At 64.1% G+C, this 15291-nt stretch overlaps 2 protein-coding genes across 8 annotated transcripts in view; both read right to left on the bottom strand.

Moving 5' to 3' along the window:
• HDAC10 (histone deacetylase 10) overlaps window positions 1–5257 on the bottom strand; it is a 6394-nt gene extending 1137 nt beyond the window's left edge. Inside the window, exons 1-16 of one of the 7 annotated variants that reach the window (XM_049626590.1) lie at window positions 4059–5256; window positions 3854–3988; window positions 3531–3627; window positions 3203–3300; window positions 2999–3103; window positions 2774–2842; window positions 2556–2682; window positions 2300–2365; window positions 2025–2084; window positions 1851–1940; window positions 1604–1710; window positions 1464–1531; window positions 1120–1384; window positions 938–1022; window positions 485–576; window positions 288–344 (exon numbers count right to left, since the gene is read on the bottom strand). In XM_049626590.1, the coding sequence (XP_049482547.1) occupies window positions 288–344; window positions 485–576; window positions 938–1022; window positions 1120–1384; window positions 1464–1531; window positions 1604–1710; window positions 1851–1940; window positions 2025–2084; window positions 2300–2365; window positions 2556–2682; window positions 2774–2842; window positions 2999–3103; window positions 3203–3300; window positions 3531–3627; window positions 3854–3988; window positions 4059–4117 (1580 nt within the window). In that variant the 5' untranslated portion in view covers window positions 4118–5256. Of the gene's footprint in view, window positions 1–287; window positions 345–484; window positions 577–937; window positions 1023–1119; window positions 1385–1463; window positions 1711–1850; window positions 2085–2299; window positions 2366–2555; window positions 2683–2773; window positions 2843–2998; window positions 3104–3202; window positions 3301–3530; window positions 3628–3853; window positions 3989–4058 lie in introns of all 7 variants that reach the window. The other 6 variants (XM_049626589.1, XM_049626588.1, XM_049626586.1 and 3 more) reach the window with 6 other exon arrangements.
• A 1055-nt stretch (window positions 5258–6312) lies between these two features.
• MAPK12 (mitogen-activated protein kinase 12) lies at window positions 6313–15291 on the bottom strand. The gene is made up of 12 exons (XM_049626594.1): window positions 14896–15291; window positions 14677–14806; window positions 12150–12208; window positions 11153–11264; window positions 10992–11021; window positions 10664–10711; window positions 9961–10075; window positions 9659–9730; window positions 9458–9537; window positions 9299–9377; window positions 9042–9215; window positions 6313–6937 (listed from the first exon to the last, which is right to left on the bottom strand). The coding sequence occupies exons 1-12, from the start codon at window positions 15018–15020 to the stop codon at window positions 6858–6860; spliced, it is 1104 nt and encodes a 367-aa protein (XP_049482551.1). The 5' UTR covers window positions 15021–15291; the 3' UTR covers window positions 6313–6857.

Below are 15291 nucleotides of genomic sequence, written 5' to 3' on the forward strand. Positions count from 1 at the left end.
AGGATAGAGCGAGCACGTGCGGGGGGTGAGCAGGATAGAGGGAGCACGCGCAGGGGGTGAGCTGCTGTTTGCCCTCCAGAGCCCAGACCACAGAAGGGGAGGTGGAGGAGACCTTGGGGGGTGGGGGGAGGGGGCACTGCTGACCCTCTGTGCTGGAGACCCTCCCAGGGACTCCTCTGCCAGCCCCCAGCTGTGGAAGGCCCTGCCCACCCATCACCCATGGGGACCCAGGACTGCGTGCCCACCCACACACAAGGCTGGATGTACACCTGACCCAAGGGTCATACCCGTCGTCGGCAAGGTCTGTGGGCCGATCCAGCTGTCCCACAGCCACACAGAGAAGCCTGGAGGAAAAGTGGGCCCCGGGACAGGTTGCACTCACCCAACCTGGAATCCATTCCCAGAGCCCTCCCCACGCAGCGGGGAGCAGGAGTGGTGGCCAGCAGGGCAGGGGGTGCCCACGGGCCATGCCCTGAAGACTCACCTCCGCGCTCCGTGGGACAAGCTGCGCCGAATGACCACATCCAGGGTGGGAGCCAAGGCGGGCTCCGGGGTTGCTGCAATGCCACTGCTCACCTGGAGGGGTCGACAGTGGGCGCGCAGGACCACTCCCAACCAGATAAACAGACACATCTGCCCCTTCCCTGGGCCCCCCTCTACATAGCTGCCATCTGCGAGATGCTTAAAACTAACTTACGTCATCCCCTTCACCTCTCCGTCAAGGAGTATTTAGTCGGGAAGACTGAGTGACCCTGAACTCATGACCCTGTCCCTGAGGACTGTTCTAGAAAGGGTCCAGGCACAAGGTAACTCACGTCCGTGTGGTTGTGCACCACCCAGCACTCCCCTGGACAGGCCATCTGCTGTGGGCAGGTCCTGGGCCCTGGGCCCTGCCCCTGGCTCATGGCCACCCTTGGCCCATCCCAGGTGCACCCACCTGCCCATCCAGGATCCCATTCAAGAGGTGCAGGACCTTCCCAAGTGCAGTGAGAGCCTTGTCCTGGGCCAGGGCCTCGTGTAGCCTATGGTGGGAAAGCAAGACACATGGACAGGAATTGACAGACCGCAGCACATGTACACACACGGCCCCATCCCTCTCCCCAGGCCCACGCCGCCCACCTGGCCCAGGCCCGTGTCTCCTCCTGTGGGGCTGACCCCTCCTGACGGAGGACGTCGGCGGGTAGGACCAGAGCGGCATCCAGTGCAGTCAGGGCAACAGCCGTGCGGACAGGCAGTGTGGGGTTGAGGTGCAGCTGGTCTAGGAGGGAACTCAGCGCGGCCGAGGCCTGCGCCTCTGCTGCCTTGAATTTGGGTCCCCCGGGAGATACAGGTGAGGCTCTCCGCTCCAGGGAGTAGGTGCTGGGATTCAGTATGGGGGTCGACCCTAGGGGGTGGTTCAGAGTCAAAGCCACTGCGTGGGAGCCCAGGATGTGACCCTGCCTCCCAGCTTAGGCCACGCTGACCTTGCTGCCGGAGGCTCTTCCAATGAGGGGCCTGGGCAGCCCGGACACTCTGGATGGATTCCAGGGCACTGTGGGGAGAAGCAGGAGCAGTGAGGCCTGGCGTCGCACCCCCAGCCCTTCCCACCTTCCTGGCCCCGAACCTGTGATGAGGCTCCATGGCCCCCGACAGGGGCAAGGCAGGGTCACCCAGCAGCGCCTTCACCACCATGCACACGGACTGGGACAGCGACTCCAGGTGGTAGCCTCCCTGGGAGGAGAAAGAAAGGAAGGGATGCGACTGGGCCAGGGCGTCGCCATCCCAGGCAGGTTACCCCGTCCTGTACAGCAGGCCCCCTCTGATGGCACCCCCGCATCTGACCAGTGAGCCCTCCCAGCCGTCACGGTCACCTCCAGCACAGCACAGACTCGGCCGCCGGCCAGCACCTGCAGCAGCTGTGTGAGGTGGGAGAAGCACTGCGGCGTGGCCCGCATCTGCCCCTGGAAGCAGAGCCCGGCGTGATGGGCGCCGGGCCCCGGGCCCCGGGCCCCCGGGAGCCCTCCCCTGCCAGGCCAGGCCCTCACCTCGGGATCCCCGATCGCAGAGTCAAATCCTGCTGAGATGAGCACCAGCTCAGGGTCAAACTGTGGGCGGGGCCACGCGGGGATGGGCAGGAAAGAGACCGGAGCGGGGGTGAAGGAGGCCCCTCCAGATAGCACTGCCCATCCGGAGGGTTCCATTCTTCTATGGTGTGGGCGGGGGGGGGGGGGGGGGGGGAGGGGAGGGCGGGTACTTTGGACAGAGGATCGCCCTCCCCTTCTCCTGTCATCAAGACCCCGCCTGCCCCCCATCCAGTTACCTCAAAGGCCACGGGGAGCAGCACATGGAGGAAGGCGGCCACGTAGTCAGCATTTCCCATCCCAACCTGTGGCCATGGGGCATCAGTGCTGGGCCCCGTGGCAGAGGGCTATGAAGTCTCCGTCCCTGGGGCCCAAACTCTGGGGGTGACCCTGGAAGGATGCCCTGAACTCTGTTCGGGAGGCCTGGGGCTGCGGGGCAGGGGCGAGGCCCGGGTGAGGGGCTCTGTGTAGGCGGCTGGCAGGAGAGGCAGGCACCTGATTCCAGGGCAGGTTGACAGTGAAGCCACGGCCCTGCCCCTGCCCAACAGCATCTGCATCCGATTCTCGAAGGTAGGGCCAAAAGTGCCCATGCTCATAGCGGTGCCAGGAAAAGTAAAGGACGCTGTGGACAACCAGCCACGACCAGAGGTCAAGACCTTGTCCCCACGGCTCCCAGCAAAGGGTCTCAGGGAAGGGTTGCGTCCCCGGCTCACCTGGGGTCATCCTCAAAGATATACTGGATGCCCTGACCGTGGTGGACATCCCAGTCGACAATGAGGATCCTGGGGACAGGGAGTGCTCAGAGGTCACTGAGCGGCAGAGCCTCTGACCTTGGGGCCACAGCCCACCCCAGGAAGACAAGGGGCTGGATGGGGTCTCTCAGCAGCCCACTCTACCACCCTCCTGTCGGGCCTGGGCCCCTGCCTCGCAGTGCACACCTGTGCAGCCCGTGTCTCTGCTTGGCGTATTTGGCTGCTATGGCCACGTTGTTGAACACGCAGAATCCATTGGCAGCGGCTCTCTGGCTGTGATGCCCAGGAGGTCTGTGGGTGAAAATTGGGTGTGGGACCCATCAGGGTCATCCTGTGCCCTCACAGGGCCACCCACGGGTGGGAGCGACCCAGGAAGGGGACAGCTCTCACCTCACCAGGGCGAGCCCGTTGTGCACAGCCCCCGTCAGCACGGCATCCACCAGCTGCAACGCAGCCCCCACGGCCAGCCGGGCACAGTGGAAGGTACTCTGTGGGGCAGGGGTGCAAATGAGCCCCCACCCCCGCACCTCACAGGCTCTGCCCAGGCCCGCGCAGGGTGCAGCAGGCAGCAGGGCGTGTAGGCCATGTGCACATTCATGAATGTGGGGCCGTTGGCCAGGGTTGGCGGCAAGGCCATAAATCAGTCACGGGCATGTGGATGTGCAGTGGGGAGGTAGCGTGTCCCCACCCAGGAAGTGGTGTGTCCCCAGGGCCGCACCGGATGGAAGTAGACAGCGTCGTATTGTCCAGACAGCGCCTGTAGTTCCCTAGTGCTCAAGGTCTGGGTTCCTCGCACCAAGGACACATACTCTGGGCTGCAGGGGGACAGGTAGGCAAGGCAGGGTCACCAGCAGGAAGAGGAGGAGAAAGAGGGGCTGGACCCCTGGGGGCACGGCCCACCTCACTGTTTCGTCACCCACCCACCCAATGGTGAAACTGAGGCAGGTAGGGGAGATGCTCTGTTTTCAAGATGCTGGCAGGCTGGGTGGCCTCAGGTCCTAGCTGGCCTCCTCTGTGGCATGTGGCTCCCCAGGGTCTGACCTGTGTACCAGGCCCAGCTCTGCCTCGGAGGCCTCTCGGGCTGCCAACTGTAGACACCTCTGCTCCAGGCCCCACTGCCGCAGGCGCTCCAGGGCTGTAGTCAGGCGCTCCGGACGCTCGATCTCACACTCAGGGCTGAGTGGACACAGAGCTCAGGGTCCAGAGCCCCCTCTCCATCCTCCCACCTCTGCCAGGTCACACTTACTCTTCCCAGAGCAGCCGGGCCGCTGTCATGTCCTCGTGGTGCACCAGCGCAGTCCTCATGGCACAGCCGTGGTCACTTTGGGCCACCCTGGCTGGGCAGGTGAATGCACTGCCTGTCCCCTCCTTGCAGCCCCCGGGAGCTGGGACGACCGGCAGGGAGCCTGGGCAGGAACACGCAGAATCCAGGCAGGGAAGTAGGCCGACAGGGGGGCTCCCAGGGCCAGATTTCCCCACTTCCTCAGACTCTGACCCAGCGCCCAAAACCCCGCCCCGAAGCGCGGCCTGACGGGAGCTGGGCTGGCGAGACGCCTGGGGCCCGGGCCGGGGCCGTGCTGCCCCATCTCTCCGCGCTCCGGCTGCGGCTCCAAGACCTACCTTCCCCCACCCCGGCCCGGAGCCTGAGGCGTGTCGCGGGCCTCCCTCTCCCTCTAGAGGTGGAGGGGGCGGGTGAGGTCCAGTGTGCCCGGGACCCCGCGGACCGCCCCAAATCTCCCCCGACCCAGCCTGACCGCGCAGGCCAAGGCGTCAGACGCGTCCTCAGCCCATCACGTCTGGCGCTGCCCTGGGACGCATCCGAGGGCCGCTTGGGCTAGGGGAACCCGGGCCTGGGCGACGTCGACGCGCAGCGCTTCCCCCGAGGTGTAAGAAGGGAGTGGCGGGGTCCGATTTTAGCTCCAGAAAGACCCTGGCCAAAGAGCAGACCAGTCGGAGGGTTAGGGGGTGGCAGAGCAGCTAGACAAGAGCCGCGGAAGCCTGGGGCGAGGCAAGGCAGGAGGGAAAGGCGAACAGAGGGAGGGTCTGGGCAAGGAATGCATGCATGAGGCCAGCAACCGAGCCAGATGGCCAGAGAGGAGGAAAGTGGGAGCCAGGGGCCTGAAACATAAGGGCTCTGGCAACAGCGCCCAGGGCCCGAATCCTGAGGCGGGGGCTTCACGGAGGCGGCGTTCTGAAGGGGGATAGGCCCTGGGGGGCGGGGCACGTAGGAGGCGGGGCCCTGGGCGGGAGTGCAGCCAACCCCGTTCGTGGGTGCCCCGGAAGTGTAGGAATGGCCCCTACGGCGGGAAGGATGCGGCCCGCGGCCCCACCGGGGTTCCCACCGTCCCGGTCGAGGCACCTGCCAGAGTCCACAACGGACAAGCTACCAGCGCCGGGAAGACTCCGATTGGGTCATTTGGGGTCAGGTGCCCACCCCTCAGCCAATCACGGTGTCTATGGGGCTGGCGTACTCTGATTGGCCATCCTGGCACACGTGGCCCCAGAGGCGGGGCCTGTGGCAGACCGCCCTTCCCGGATCGCTCTGAGCCGGGAGTCCAGAGAAGGGTCGGCCCCGGGAGCACCAGAGAGCCCCTGAGCAGAGGAGGCCGGTGTCCGCTGTGGCAACTCGGCTGGGCCAACTGTTCACGTGTCCGGCCGAACTCCAGGCCAGAAGGGGGACGGCCTGGCCCCGCTTTGGGCATACCTGCCCTGGGGACAAGTGGGAGGAGCCAGTGCGAACGCAGGAGCCCTAGAGCCTAGAGAGCCCGGCTCTCCGAGACATCCACTGGCTGGCCGAAGGCTGCGCGGGCTCGCCGATGGCGCTGGCATGTGGACGCCGGGGCGGGAGGTTTCAAATGACAACAGAACCCACTGGCGTACTGTGTGTAACAGGTGCCTCAAAGCGTCTAGCGTGACCCCTCCTCTCCAGGAACCTGGCCCTGGAGACTGCTGGGAGCTCAGACAGCTGGGACTGAGCCCCAGGTTGGGCCCTAACGCCCCGTCCTGAGCGGGCTCTGCCTGGGGCCTGGCTCCAGAATCTAAACTTTTTTTTTTTAATTTTTTTTTTTTTCAACATTTATTTATTTTTGGGACAGAGAGAGACAGAGCATGAACGGGGGAGGGGCAGAGAGAGAGGGAGACACAGAATCGGAAACAGGCTCCAGGCTCTGAGCCACCAGCCCAGAGCCTGACGCGGGGCTCGAACTCACGGAGTGCGAGATCGGGACCTGGCTGAAGTCAGACGCCCAACCGACTGCGCCACCCAGGCGCCCCCAGAATCTAAACTTTTAGAGGAAGTCCTCAGAAGGGGCGGGACCAGTCCCTACCCCGGGGGCTTCAGGCTCTGGGCTCACTGTGGACCTGGGAGGAAAGGCGTGCCCGGGCACAGCTACTAAGTAGGGACTGAGGCTCGGGAGCCAGCTTCTTTTCTCTATGCCTAGCTGCAGCTCAGAGACCTAAAGGTGGAGATCCAGCGCGAGAATTAGGAAGGAAAGCCAGAGTGGGATCTCTACAAAAGGGTTTATTTCCTTCCCGTCATGTGGGCATAGCACAGGGCCAATTTACATTCCGGGCTGGGGGTTCAGGAGAGTCCACACCAACGCCCCCCAGGAGAGACATCCCTGAGTAGGCACTCAGTGCCCTCCCTGTGTGTCTCTTTCAGCTGTGTGAACTGGGTTCCAGCAGGGGCTGGAGCGGACAGGGTCAGGCCAAGCCTTGACCCAAGCCTCACCACCCCCATCCCCCACGGGCTCTGAGGCTTCTTGTTGCACCTGGGGAAGGGGACCACTGCCCAGGGAGTCAGAGGCCAGTCCCAGGTCAGTTTGGCGTCCTGTTCAGAAGGTCCAGATGCCCCCCCAAGGTTAGACTGAGGTGGTAGCCTTGAGAGCAGGGTAACGGCTGGGGGAGGGGGTCCATGGAACCATAGGTCTCCTGGGATGCAAACCCCAGCCAGAGTCACAGTGATAATCAGGATCCCCTTCCAGGTGGAAGCCCCAGCCAGGGTCCTCAAGGCCCCCTCCCCACCGCTCTCAGGGCCCAGGGGTCTTCACAGCGCTGTCTCCTTGGACACCTTGGTCCCCAGCTGCCGGGGAGGCTTGAAGCTGAGCACTTCCTTATATGTGACACCTGGGGTGGGGTGAGGGAGACAGATCATCACGGGAGAAGGGGCCCCATCACCCTTCAGAATCAGCTCCTACAATTCACACCAAAGGCAGAAGCCAGTGACCCAGGAAGAACACTGGGCCCAGCTCACTGGTACCTGCCCTGACCAGCACTGAGTCCTGTGAGGGGCGGCTCAGGGTAGGGGTGGGAAGAGTTCCCCGGCCCTAGAGCACAGGCTGTTAGCCATTGACCTAGGGGCCCAGCCGGTCCCCAAAAACATCAGGGCCAGAGGTCATTGCTGGAGTGCAGGTGCCACTTCATCCGAGGCTACGGCCACTCTCAGCCCACCTGTGCCCATCCACCCCGAAGGGGCTCCTGTAACCCAAACCCACTGCCCCTGGCGTGGCCAGACAGGCCCTGGCCCCGCAGCCTTCTGCAGTGAGCAGAGGCTGTCCTGGCAATGTAAATCAACCTGTCTACTCAAGTGGAGCCACTCAGGGCCCCAGCAGGGCACACCTCGATTTCTGGATCGAGACTATCCATAGAAACTTAAACGAGGGGAATTCTCACCACCCACAGCATCTGCCCTCCTTGCCTAGTGGTCCTGTCCCCTGTCCCCAGAGCAAGCCATCCCAAAGGAAGGAAAAAGCCTGATTTGCTTCTCCTCTGGCCAGTCTGCAGCGGGACAGGTTCTGCTCAGCCTACCTCACTGTTTCCATGCTCACCTGGCCAGTGGAGCACCTGTTTGGGGGACTCTGCTCCTCCAGAGCCCAGTTCAGGAAACACTGTGCATTTAGAGCAGGCGATCTGTGGTTTGCCCTGCCTGTGGCATGGATGTATTCCCGCCCCCTGTGGTGCCTCCTAGGCCCTTCATCTGATCCTAACACAGGGCTCAACCCATACACGGAAGGTCTATGTGAAGCTGGCTGTTCCCAGGGAAACAGGAGACGATGAGAGTTTGCATTCCTGACCAGGGGCTTAGCCACAAACAGGTCACGTGTTCTACAGTAAAAGCAAAATCTCTTACCACAGTCTGTGTGGGTGGGGACCACAGAGAGGAGCCTGTGGCCCGTGGTTTTCATGTTATCTTTTTTAGCAGCAGAAAACTTTCCCCAAACTAAACGAAACTCAAGAGCACAAACCAGCACAACTAAGGGCGGAGCTCTGTTGAGAGTTACCAAGCACCCCGTGGCTTAAGGAACGTGATTTGGGAACCACCAGTCCAGTCCCACCCTGACCCCCATGTGCAGGACCAAGGCCCTATGTCTGAGGCAGAGCCAAGATGGGGCCTAGGACACAGTGGCCACCGTGTGCCACGGCCCCAACAGTGCTAACTGCTGCCCTCGGACATCCCAGCACCCTCCAGGCTGGTCCTGCAGCCACCAAGAGAAAGACACCAAGCCCAGCCCTCATTGCCTGCCATTCTGCCAAGACAGTTTCAGCCCAGGGCTTCAGGACCACAGCAGAGAGAGGCCTGGGGACCTGGCAGGTGTCCCTGAGCCCAGCCTGAGGCTTAATATTTGCTGGTTGGCCCTCAGGGATGAAGGGAAGGGCCCTTAGTGTAAGGCAACAGCCAGCCTGGCAGTACAGAGCAGTTACAGGTGCATCTGAACTGCTCAGTGGGACTGGAGGAACAGGCGAGGGGTGGTGAGGGGGCTGTCTGGGGCCGGGGGTGGGGGGCTTCTGCTGTTGGCAGGACATGAGAGGTGTGAGTCGTGCGGGTGGGAGGGGTCCTGAAAAGGGCAGAGAGGCAAGGACGAGTTCAAGAGGTAAGAGTGGAGGCCTGGGGGATGAGTGGGAGTGGAGGGGCTCCGGAATGGCCTGGGTCTCTGGCCAGGACATGGGGAGGATGTGGGCAGCATTGGGCAGGGCCGGCAGGGCTGGGAGAAGCCAAGTGCTCACAACGGCCCTGAGCTGAGAGCTGCCTCCTGCAACTTCCAGAACTCCCCTCCTGCTCTTGTTTGTGCCGAACCTCCTGCCAGGAACATTCTTTCATCCCTCAGCTCCAGCCAGAGGTCACCTTGACCTAGAAGCCCCACTGCCCTCTGAGTCTGTTGTGTTCCTCAGCTGACCTGCCTCCCAGGACTCAGAGCCCATGCACAGGCCCTGCCCAGAGCCCCCCACTCACGCTTCCACTCGTCCAGCGTGCGATCCACATCGTCAAAGGACTCGTCGTACTTCTGGGCCTTGGGTTCATCCTCCGTGTCCTGCAGTGACTCGAAGTAGGGGTGTGTGAGCGCCTCGGCCGCAGTCACCCGCCGTTCGGCATCCAGTACCAGCATCTTCTCCAGGAGGTTCACAGCTGCGGGGAGAACTGGTTAGGGAGGGTCGCAGGCCCCAGCGCCCTGGTCACTGACCCCGCCCCACCCCCCAGTCCAGCCCTACCCAGAGGACTTGCGTTAGTCAGGATGGAGGCAAAATCCTTCTTCTCCAACTCGGGGAGGCCCTTCATGTAGTTCTTCGCCTTTTAAGGAAGAAAGGGTAAGGGGCCAACCCACAGGCCCGGGCCCAGCCCCTCCAGCCCCCCCCCAGCTCCCCACTGACTTCGGCACTCTGCAGCCTCTGCACAAATTCATCGGGAGGAGTCCCTGTCACCTTCATGATCTCCTTCAGCTGGTCCAGGTCTGTGCTGAGATGAGGAGCACAGCACGGGGCCAGAGAGCAGGGCGTACCCCCCCACCTGGCTGGGGCAGCATGCCCAGCATCCCCCCCAGACCCAGCCTACCCCCCACAAGTGTAGGATACGGTCACTGCCCTTGAACAGCGTCTTCCCTGTGATCATCTCTGCCATGATGCAGCCCGCTGACCAGATGTCCACTGAGACAGAAGCCCCTGCATCAGGGCTCTGTGGGCCAGGGAGGGGGGCGGGGGACACAGACACGGGAGGGGGACGTGGACATAGGGGCCATCTAGCCTGCCACACCCTCGCCCCGATCCCATCCCAGGTCAGCAGCCTCCCCGTGGAGCAGCCACCGCTGGGCTTCCCATGAAGAAAGGGAAGAAGGTGGGCAAGGCCAGGGTGGCTCTGCGTCTCTGGGCATCCTCACCCGTCTGGGTGTAGTGCATCCAATTCAAGATGACCTCAGGTGCACGGTACCACCGGGTCACCACGTACCCAGTCATCTCGCTGTCGGCCTGCCTGGCCAAGCCGAAGTCCAGGATCTATAGTCAGAATCAGGAAGGTGGGCCAACACGGCCCCCAGGGAGCAGGTGGGCCAGCCTATGACCCAGGAGCACCGGGCACACCGGGGCCTCTGCCAACCCTCCAGGGCCTGAGGTCATGGCCTCTCCATGAGTTCCTCCCCATGGCCAGTGCCCCCAGCCCCACCCGACCTTGCCTTTCCTACCCTCAGGAGCGGGCACTCCCATGGGTCTCCTCTCCCTGCTCCTCTACTCTCTGCTGACCCCAGGACCTGGCCAGCACTTTACAGGGGCCCCCTCGGCCCTATGCTGGCTCAGGTATGGAGGACCAGGGACACCTCCCGCCCTTCACCTTAATCAGGTGTGAGAGTGCGCCCACTTCGGCCCCCCATTCCCCATGCATCAAGTGCCTCCCCAGGGCCCCTCTGCCTGTCAGCTGCCAGCCATGGCCTGGATGGCTGCGGTCTGGTCCCTCTGCCTGGGCTCGAGCCAACACTCCCCCAGGCCTGAGGGCCCAGGGCTACAGGCAGATGGACAGGCGGGGAGAGATGCCCAGCCCCCCCCCCCCCCCCCCCCCCCCCCCCCCCGCCCATCCCAACCAACACACACCTTCAGCTCACAGTCCTCATTCACTGCCAGATTGCCAGGCTTCAGGTCCTGGGGGCACAAGAAAGGTGGGCGAGCAGCCCCTCCCACCACACCAGGGCCAGAGCCTGGACACCTGAATGTGGGGCAGCCAGACTCGGCCATCCCCACCCGGATGCCCTTCCAGGAAGGAAAGAGGTACCCAGGCCCCCACAGCTGTGTGTGAGCCTCGCACACACTCCCCACTGGCCCCATCTTGCCCCCTCACAGGCCAGCAGTGGAGGCTCCTGGCAGTCAGGCCCCTCCCACACCTACAGGCCACAGGAAGTTCCCACCCAGCACCAGGACTCACCCTGTGGATGATGCCAGCAGCATGGATGTACTATGGGGACAGACAGAGGATCAGTGGCAGTCAGCTCCGGGACCTCAGAACCACGGACGAGCAATCCCACCCTGGCCCCGGCCTGGCCTGGGGGGCTCTGCCCCTCCTGCAGCACCCCTGTGCGCTCCCACCTTTAGCCCCTTCAGCATCTGGTAGACAAGGAACTGGATTCGGTCCTCGCTCAGCTTCTCGTGCTTCATGAGTTTGCCCAGGTCAGTGCCCATGAACGGCATCACCAGGTAACTGCAGGGACCGGGGTGGGTGCGGACAGTGGGCATCACACCTCCTGGGCCTAGGCTCAGACCCTGGAGACCCTGGGGATCGCCTGGCAGCATCTTCTACCTTCCACAGTGCAGCACCAGGCTCCACCCACCTTCCCACGCACACCTGCCCCAGAATGTCAGGCGGGTCAGGACCGTGTTCTGGGGTTTCCTGTAGGGCCACATGGAGGCTAGGGTCTAGGGAGCACCAGGGATCACAGACAGAAGAGGGTGCAAGAGGAAGGAGGGAAGTGCCTGTGGGCAGGGGTGGGGACAGGAGGACACGTGGCTCAGAGGAGCAGGCTGGGCCTGTAGGTGGAGGGAGGGGCCTGACAGACATTTAACACCTCGCCAGGACACTGAGGCCTATGTGTGTCCTCGACCTCTGCAAGGTCAGACGGCAAGGAGCCCGTCCTCAGCCCTTCCCAGGCTCAGCCCCCAGCCTTGGCCGACGACAGTATGAATCCGGGGATGGCAGCCACAGGCAGGCCCCCTGCCGCCCCGCCCCTGCCTGCCAGCAAAGGTCAGCAGCTCCAGTTACAAAGCCACATACTTGACGCCAGGGTCCCAGAGCTCGGGGCCTGCTGGCTAACCGACGCAGGTCCAACGCTCACACCTCCAGCACTGGACAGCCCGTGCCAAGCGTGGTCCAAGGAGGCCCGGGCTGCACCCAGCTGCGCCAGTGCCGTGGTTCCCAGGGGTGCGTGGCAGGGGGTGGACTGTGGTGTGGGGAAGGGGTGGGCAGTGTGCATCCCGACCCCGCTGGGCCGCAGGGACAGGCCCACATGCCAACACAGAACCCGAGTCAGCACCCAAGAGCAACCCAACACCCCTCTGCCCTGCCCAGCCCTCCCAGGACGGCACTCACAAGTCTGTGAAATCATCCAGGGTTTCGTCAGGAGTGAACACGTCCAGCAGCCCGATGACCTGGGGAGGAGGCCGGAGTAACAGGTGGGATGGGGGCACAGTGGAGGGCATGGGGGTTCAGGCAAACCCCTGAGGCTGGCACCGTGCTCTGAGCAGGAAAGCCCCCTACAGATATCCCCGTCCCTTCCCACTGTCCACAGAGCCTGGCTCTGTCTGTTGGCCATGCAACCCAGCGCTGGCACACATGCCCATAGACACAGGCTATTTTTGAGTGATGACCACAGGAATCCTCTGGGGGAGGGGCAGCCCCAAGTCTGGGTCAGCTCCCAGCCACCCAAGGAGCTCCAGCCCCTTGGCCCTTTGTCCCCCTCTTTCTGCCTCCACGGAAGACTCGAGACCAGGGTGGGACAGCCCCCCAGGGGAGTGCCAGCCCCCAGCAGGTCCACCAGGGAGCCTAGTTTCCGCTGGAGAGGCCCAGGCTGACAGCACCATGATCGAGCTGACAGCTAGACCCAGCCCCGCAGGTCCCTGGGCAGCTTGTACATCCTAGTGGCCAGAGGGGCAGCTGGATGTGCCAGGAGGGAGGACCCCTGGTATAGGCCATGCAAATGGGGGCCGAGGTAGAAGGGAGAACACTCCAAGCGTTTGAGGAACACGGGGAGAAAGGCCAGGTGGCCGAGGCCCAGGCCAGGGAGCAGCCAAGGAGAGGCCAGAGGGAGCCCAAGTAGGCCCTTGCATGCCAGGTGAAGGTTTGGCTTCGATCCTAAGAGCTGCCGAGAAAGGGTTTAAATAGGTGTGATGCTGAGTGAGTCCCCCTGTGTGCTGTATGGGGACAGACAGGAGTGAGGCAAGAGTGGACACAAGGTAGAGGGACGGCTAGATGGCCTTCAGAGCCGCCAGCCAGAGCCATGGGCACAGGGAAGGAGAGGACAGAGAGGGAGGTCCAGTGAGGGCCTGGAGGCAGGCAAGTACTAGGGAATGAGGACAGTGTCTTTGCAAGAAGAGGACAGAGGACAGCGTCCCCAAGTGTAAGGAGGGTCCGTCAGGTTGATGGAGACTTCCATACCTCTGCAGCGTGGATTCTGGCCTAAAGTGCAGGGAAGGAGAGGGAGAAGGCCTGAAGCGTGGGTGGAAGGGTGGGACCCGCCATGGCACCCAGCCCCTCATAGCCTCAGTGTTCTTGTAGGAAAATGGGTTTACGATGGGCTGAGCCTCCTAGCTGCGTTCAGGCACCATGCAGGCAGTGGCAGCTGGCTGCTAGTGGGTTGGGAGCTCAGCTGGGAAGGCACAGAGGGGGGGATTGGGCCAGGGGGCCCAGCAACTGAAGGAAAGCCCTGAGCCCTTGGGGAATGGGCAGGGCAGGCAGGAGAGGGGGCAGTTGGGGAGGAGTATGCAGCCTTGAGGAGATGGGTCTGCCTTCATGGGAACCAACCTGGGCATGACTGGGTGTAACCAGAAGGTAGGGAGGGCGGCACTGGGCTGCTGTCCGTCCCAAATGGATTCTGCCCCCGTTCCCCCCCCCCCCCCGGGAAGGGCCAAGGGCAGAGAGGGAGAGTCAGAGTGAATGAAGGACCCTGTGTCAAGGGGACAAGTTTCCTGGTGGACGTGGGACTCGTTTTCCCCAAAGGAGGCTGGTGGCTCTGATGATCCAGGAGGGGCCAGACCATCAGGAGCATGATTAGCCCAGGGTCTGAGTACTCACACCAGCAGTCCAAACTAGGGGTGAGGCAGGAATGGCTGGTGTGGGAGGGACAGAGTTCAGGGCCACAGGAAGAACATCGAGAAACAACAGGGGCTCCCCTAGGAGAGAGAAGGGACCCAGACCTGCCCTCTCCCGGCACAGAAGGAGGAGTCTCTGCGCTGGCCACTGCCTAGTGCCCTCCACACGCCAGCTCTGTAAACCCCATCACCACCGGACACCCCAAGGCTCTGAGGTGACAATGCCGGCATGCCAACTCCTGCTCGGTGACTAGCTCTGCACCCCTGAACCGAGGCTGGGGCGGTGGACTGGAGCAGAATGCGCAGGACAGGGACCCGACGGGAGCAGAAGGGGGCCTGGGGCGCAGCTGTGGAGGACGCCTGGGGAGAGGGAAGAGGCTGGTGCCTCTAGGATGACTGTGTCCTCTCTCACCTGCAGGCTCCGGCTGGGGGCAGGGTTGGGGTGAGGCCTGGAGGATGCCCTTGGCCTGGGCAAGCCACCGTCCCCTGACTGGGATCTGGGTTGAGGAGCCAGATGTGGCCCCAGGAACGAGCCAAAGAGCTAAGCCCTTGGCAGGGCCTGGCCTAGCAGGGAGGACTGGAGCCTGGGGAAGCAGTCTCTCTCAGAAAGGGGGCGGGGGGCCTGCGCTGAGCTCGTGGAGCCCCACCAGCATCGTGGCGTACAACGCCCTGATCCCGCACGTCCGCCCTGCCACATGGGCGGGGTCGCCCAGGGGCTGGGTACCGGGGCCTCAGCCTCCCAGGGCAGGACTTGCACGGATGGACGAGGAGGCCCTGAGCCCGGCTGAGCGGGGACAGGCGCGACTCACGTTCTCGTGACGCATGTGCTTGAGGAGGCGAAGCTCGCGGTAGGCGCGCTTGGCGAACAGCTCGGACTGGAAGGGCCGGTACAGCTTCTTGATGGCCACCTTGGCACCGGTGCGGCTGTCCACGGCCGAGCTGCGGGGCGCACCGCTGAGCGGGAGGCCGGCCCGCCCCCGCCGCGCGCCCCCGCCGCCCGCCGGCCGCCCCGCCCGGCCTGCGCTCACCACACGGCGCCGTACGCGCCGGAGCCCACGGGCTGCAGGTCCTGGTACACGGCGCGCACCTCCCAGGCCGTCTTGGTCACCTCCTGGCGGTAAAAGCCCTTGCGGGCGGGCGGCGGGGAGCTCATGGCAGCCCCGGGCGCCGCCCCCCGCCGCAGACCCCGTGGGCGCTGCGCCCCGAGGACCGGTGTGTGTGGGGTGGGGGGGGGGGGACACCCGGGATCGGCGGGACTCCCTTGGCGCGCGCCCGGGGCCGCCGCCTGGGCACAGCCCGCTACGCGCCGCCCGGGTCCTCCGGCTCCCGGCTCTGTCCCCTTTTCCCGCCGCCGCCCTCCCGGCTGTCGGGAGCGCGCGACCCCGGCCCGACCCCAGCCCGGGCCCGGGGTAGCGCGCGGTCCC

This window comes from Panthera uncia, chromosome B4 (genome assembly GCF_023721935.1).
Source record: "Panthera uncia isolate 11264 chromosome B4, Puncia_PCG_1.0, whole genome shotgun sequence".
In the NCBI taxonomy this organism is placed as follows: Eukaryota; Metazoa; Chordata; class Mammalia; order Carnivora; family Felidae; genus Panthera; species Panthera uncia.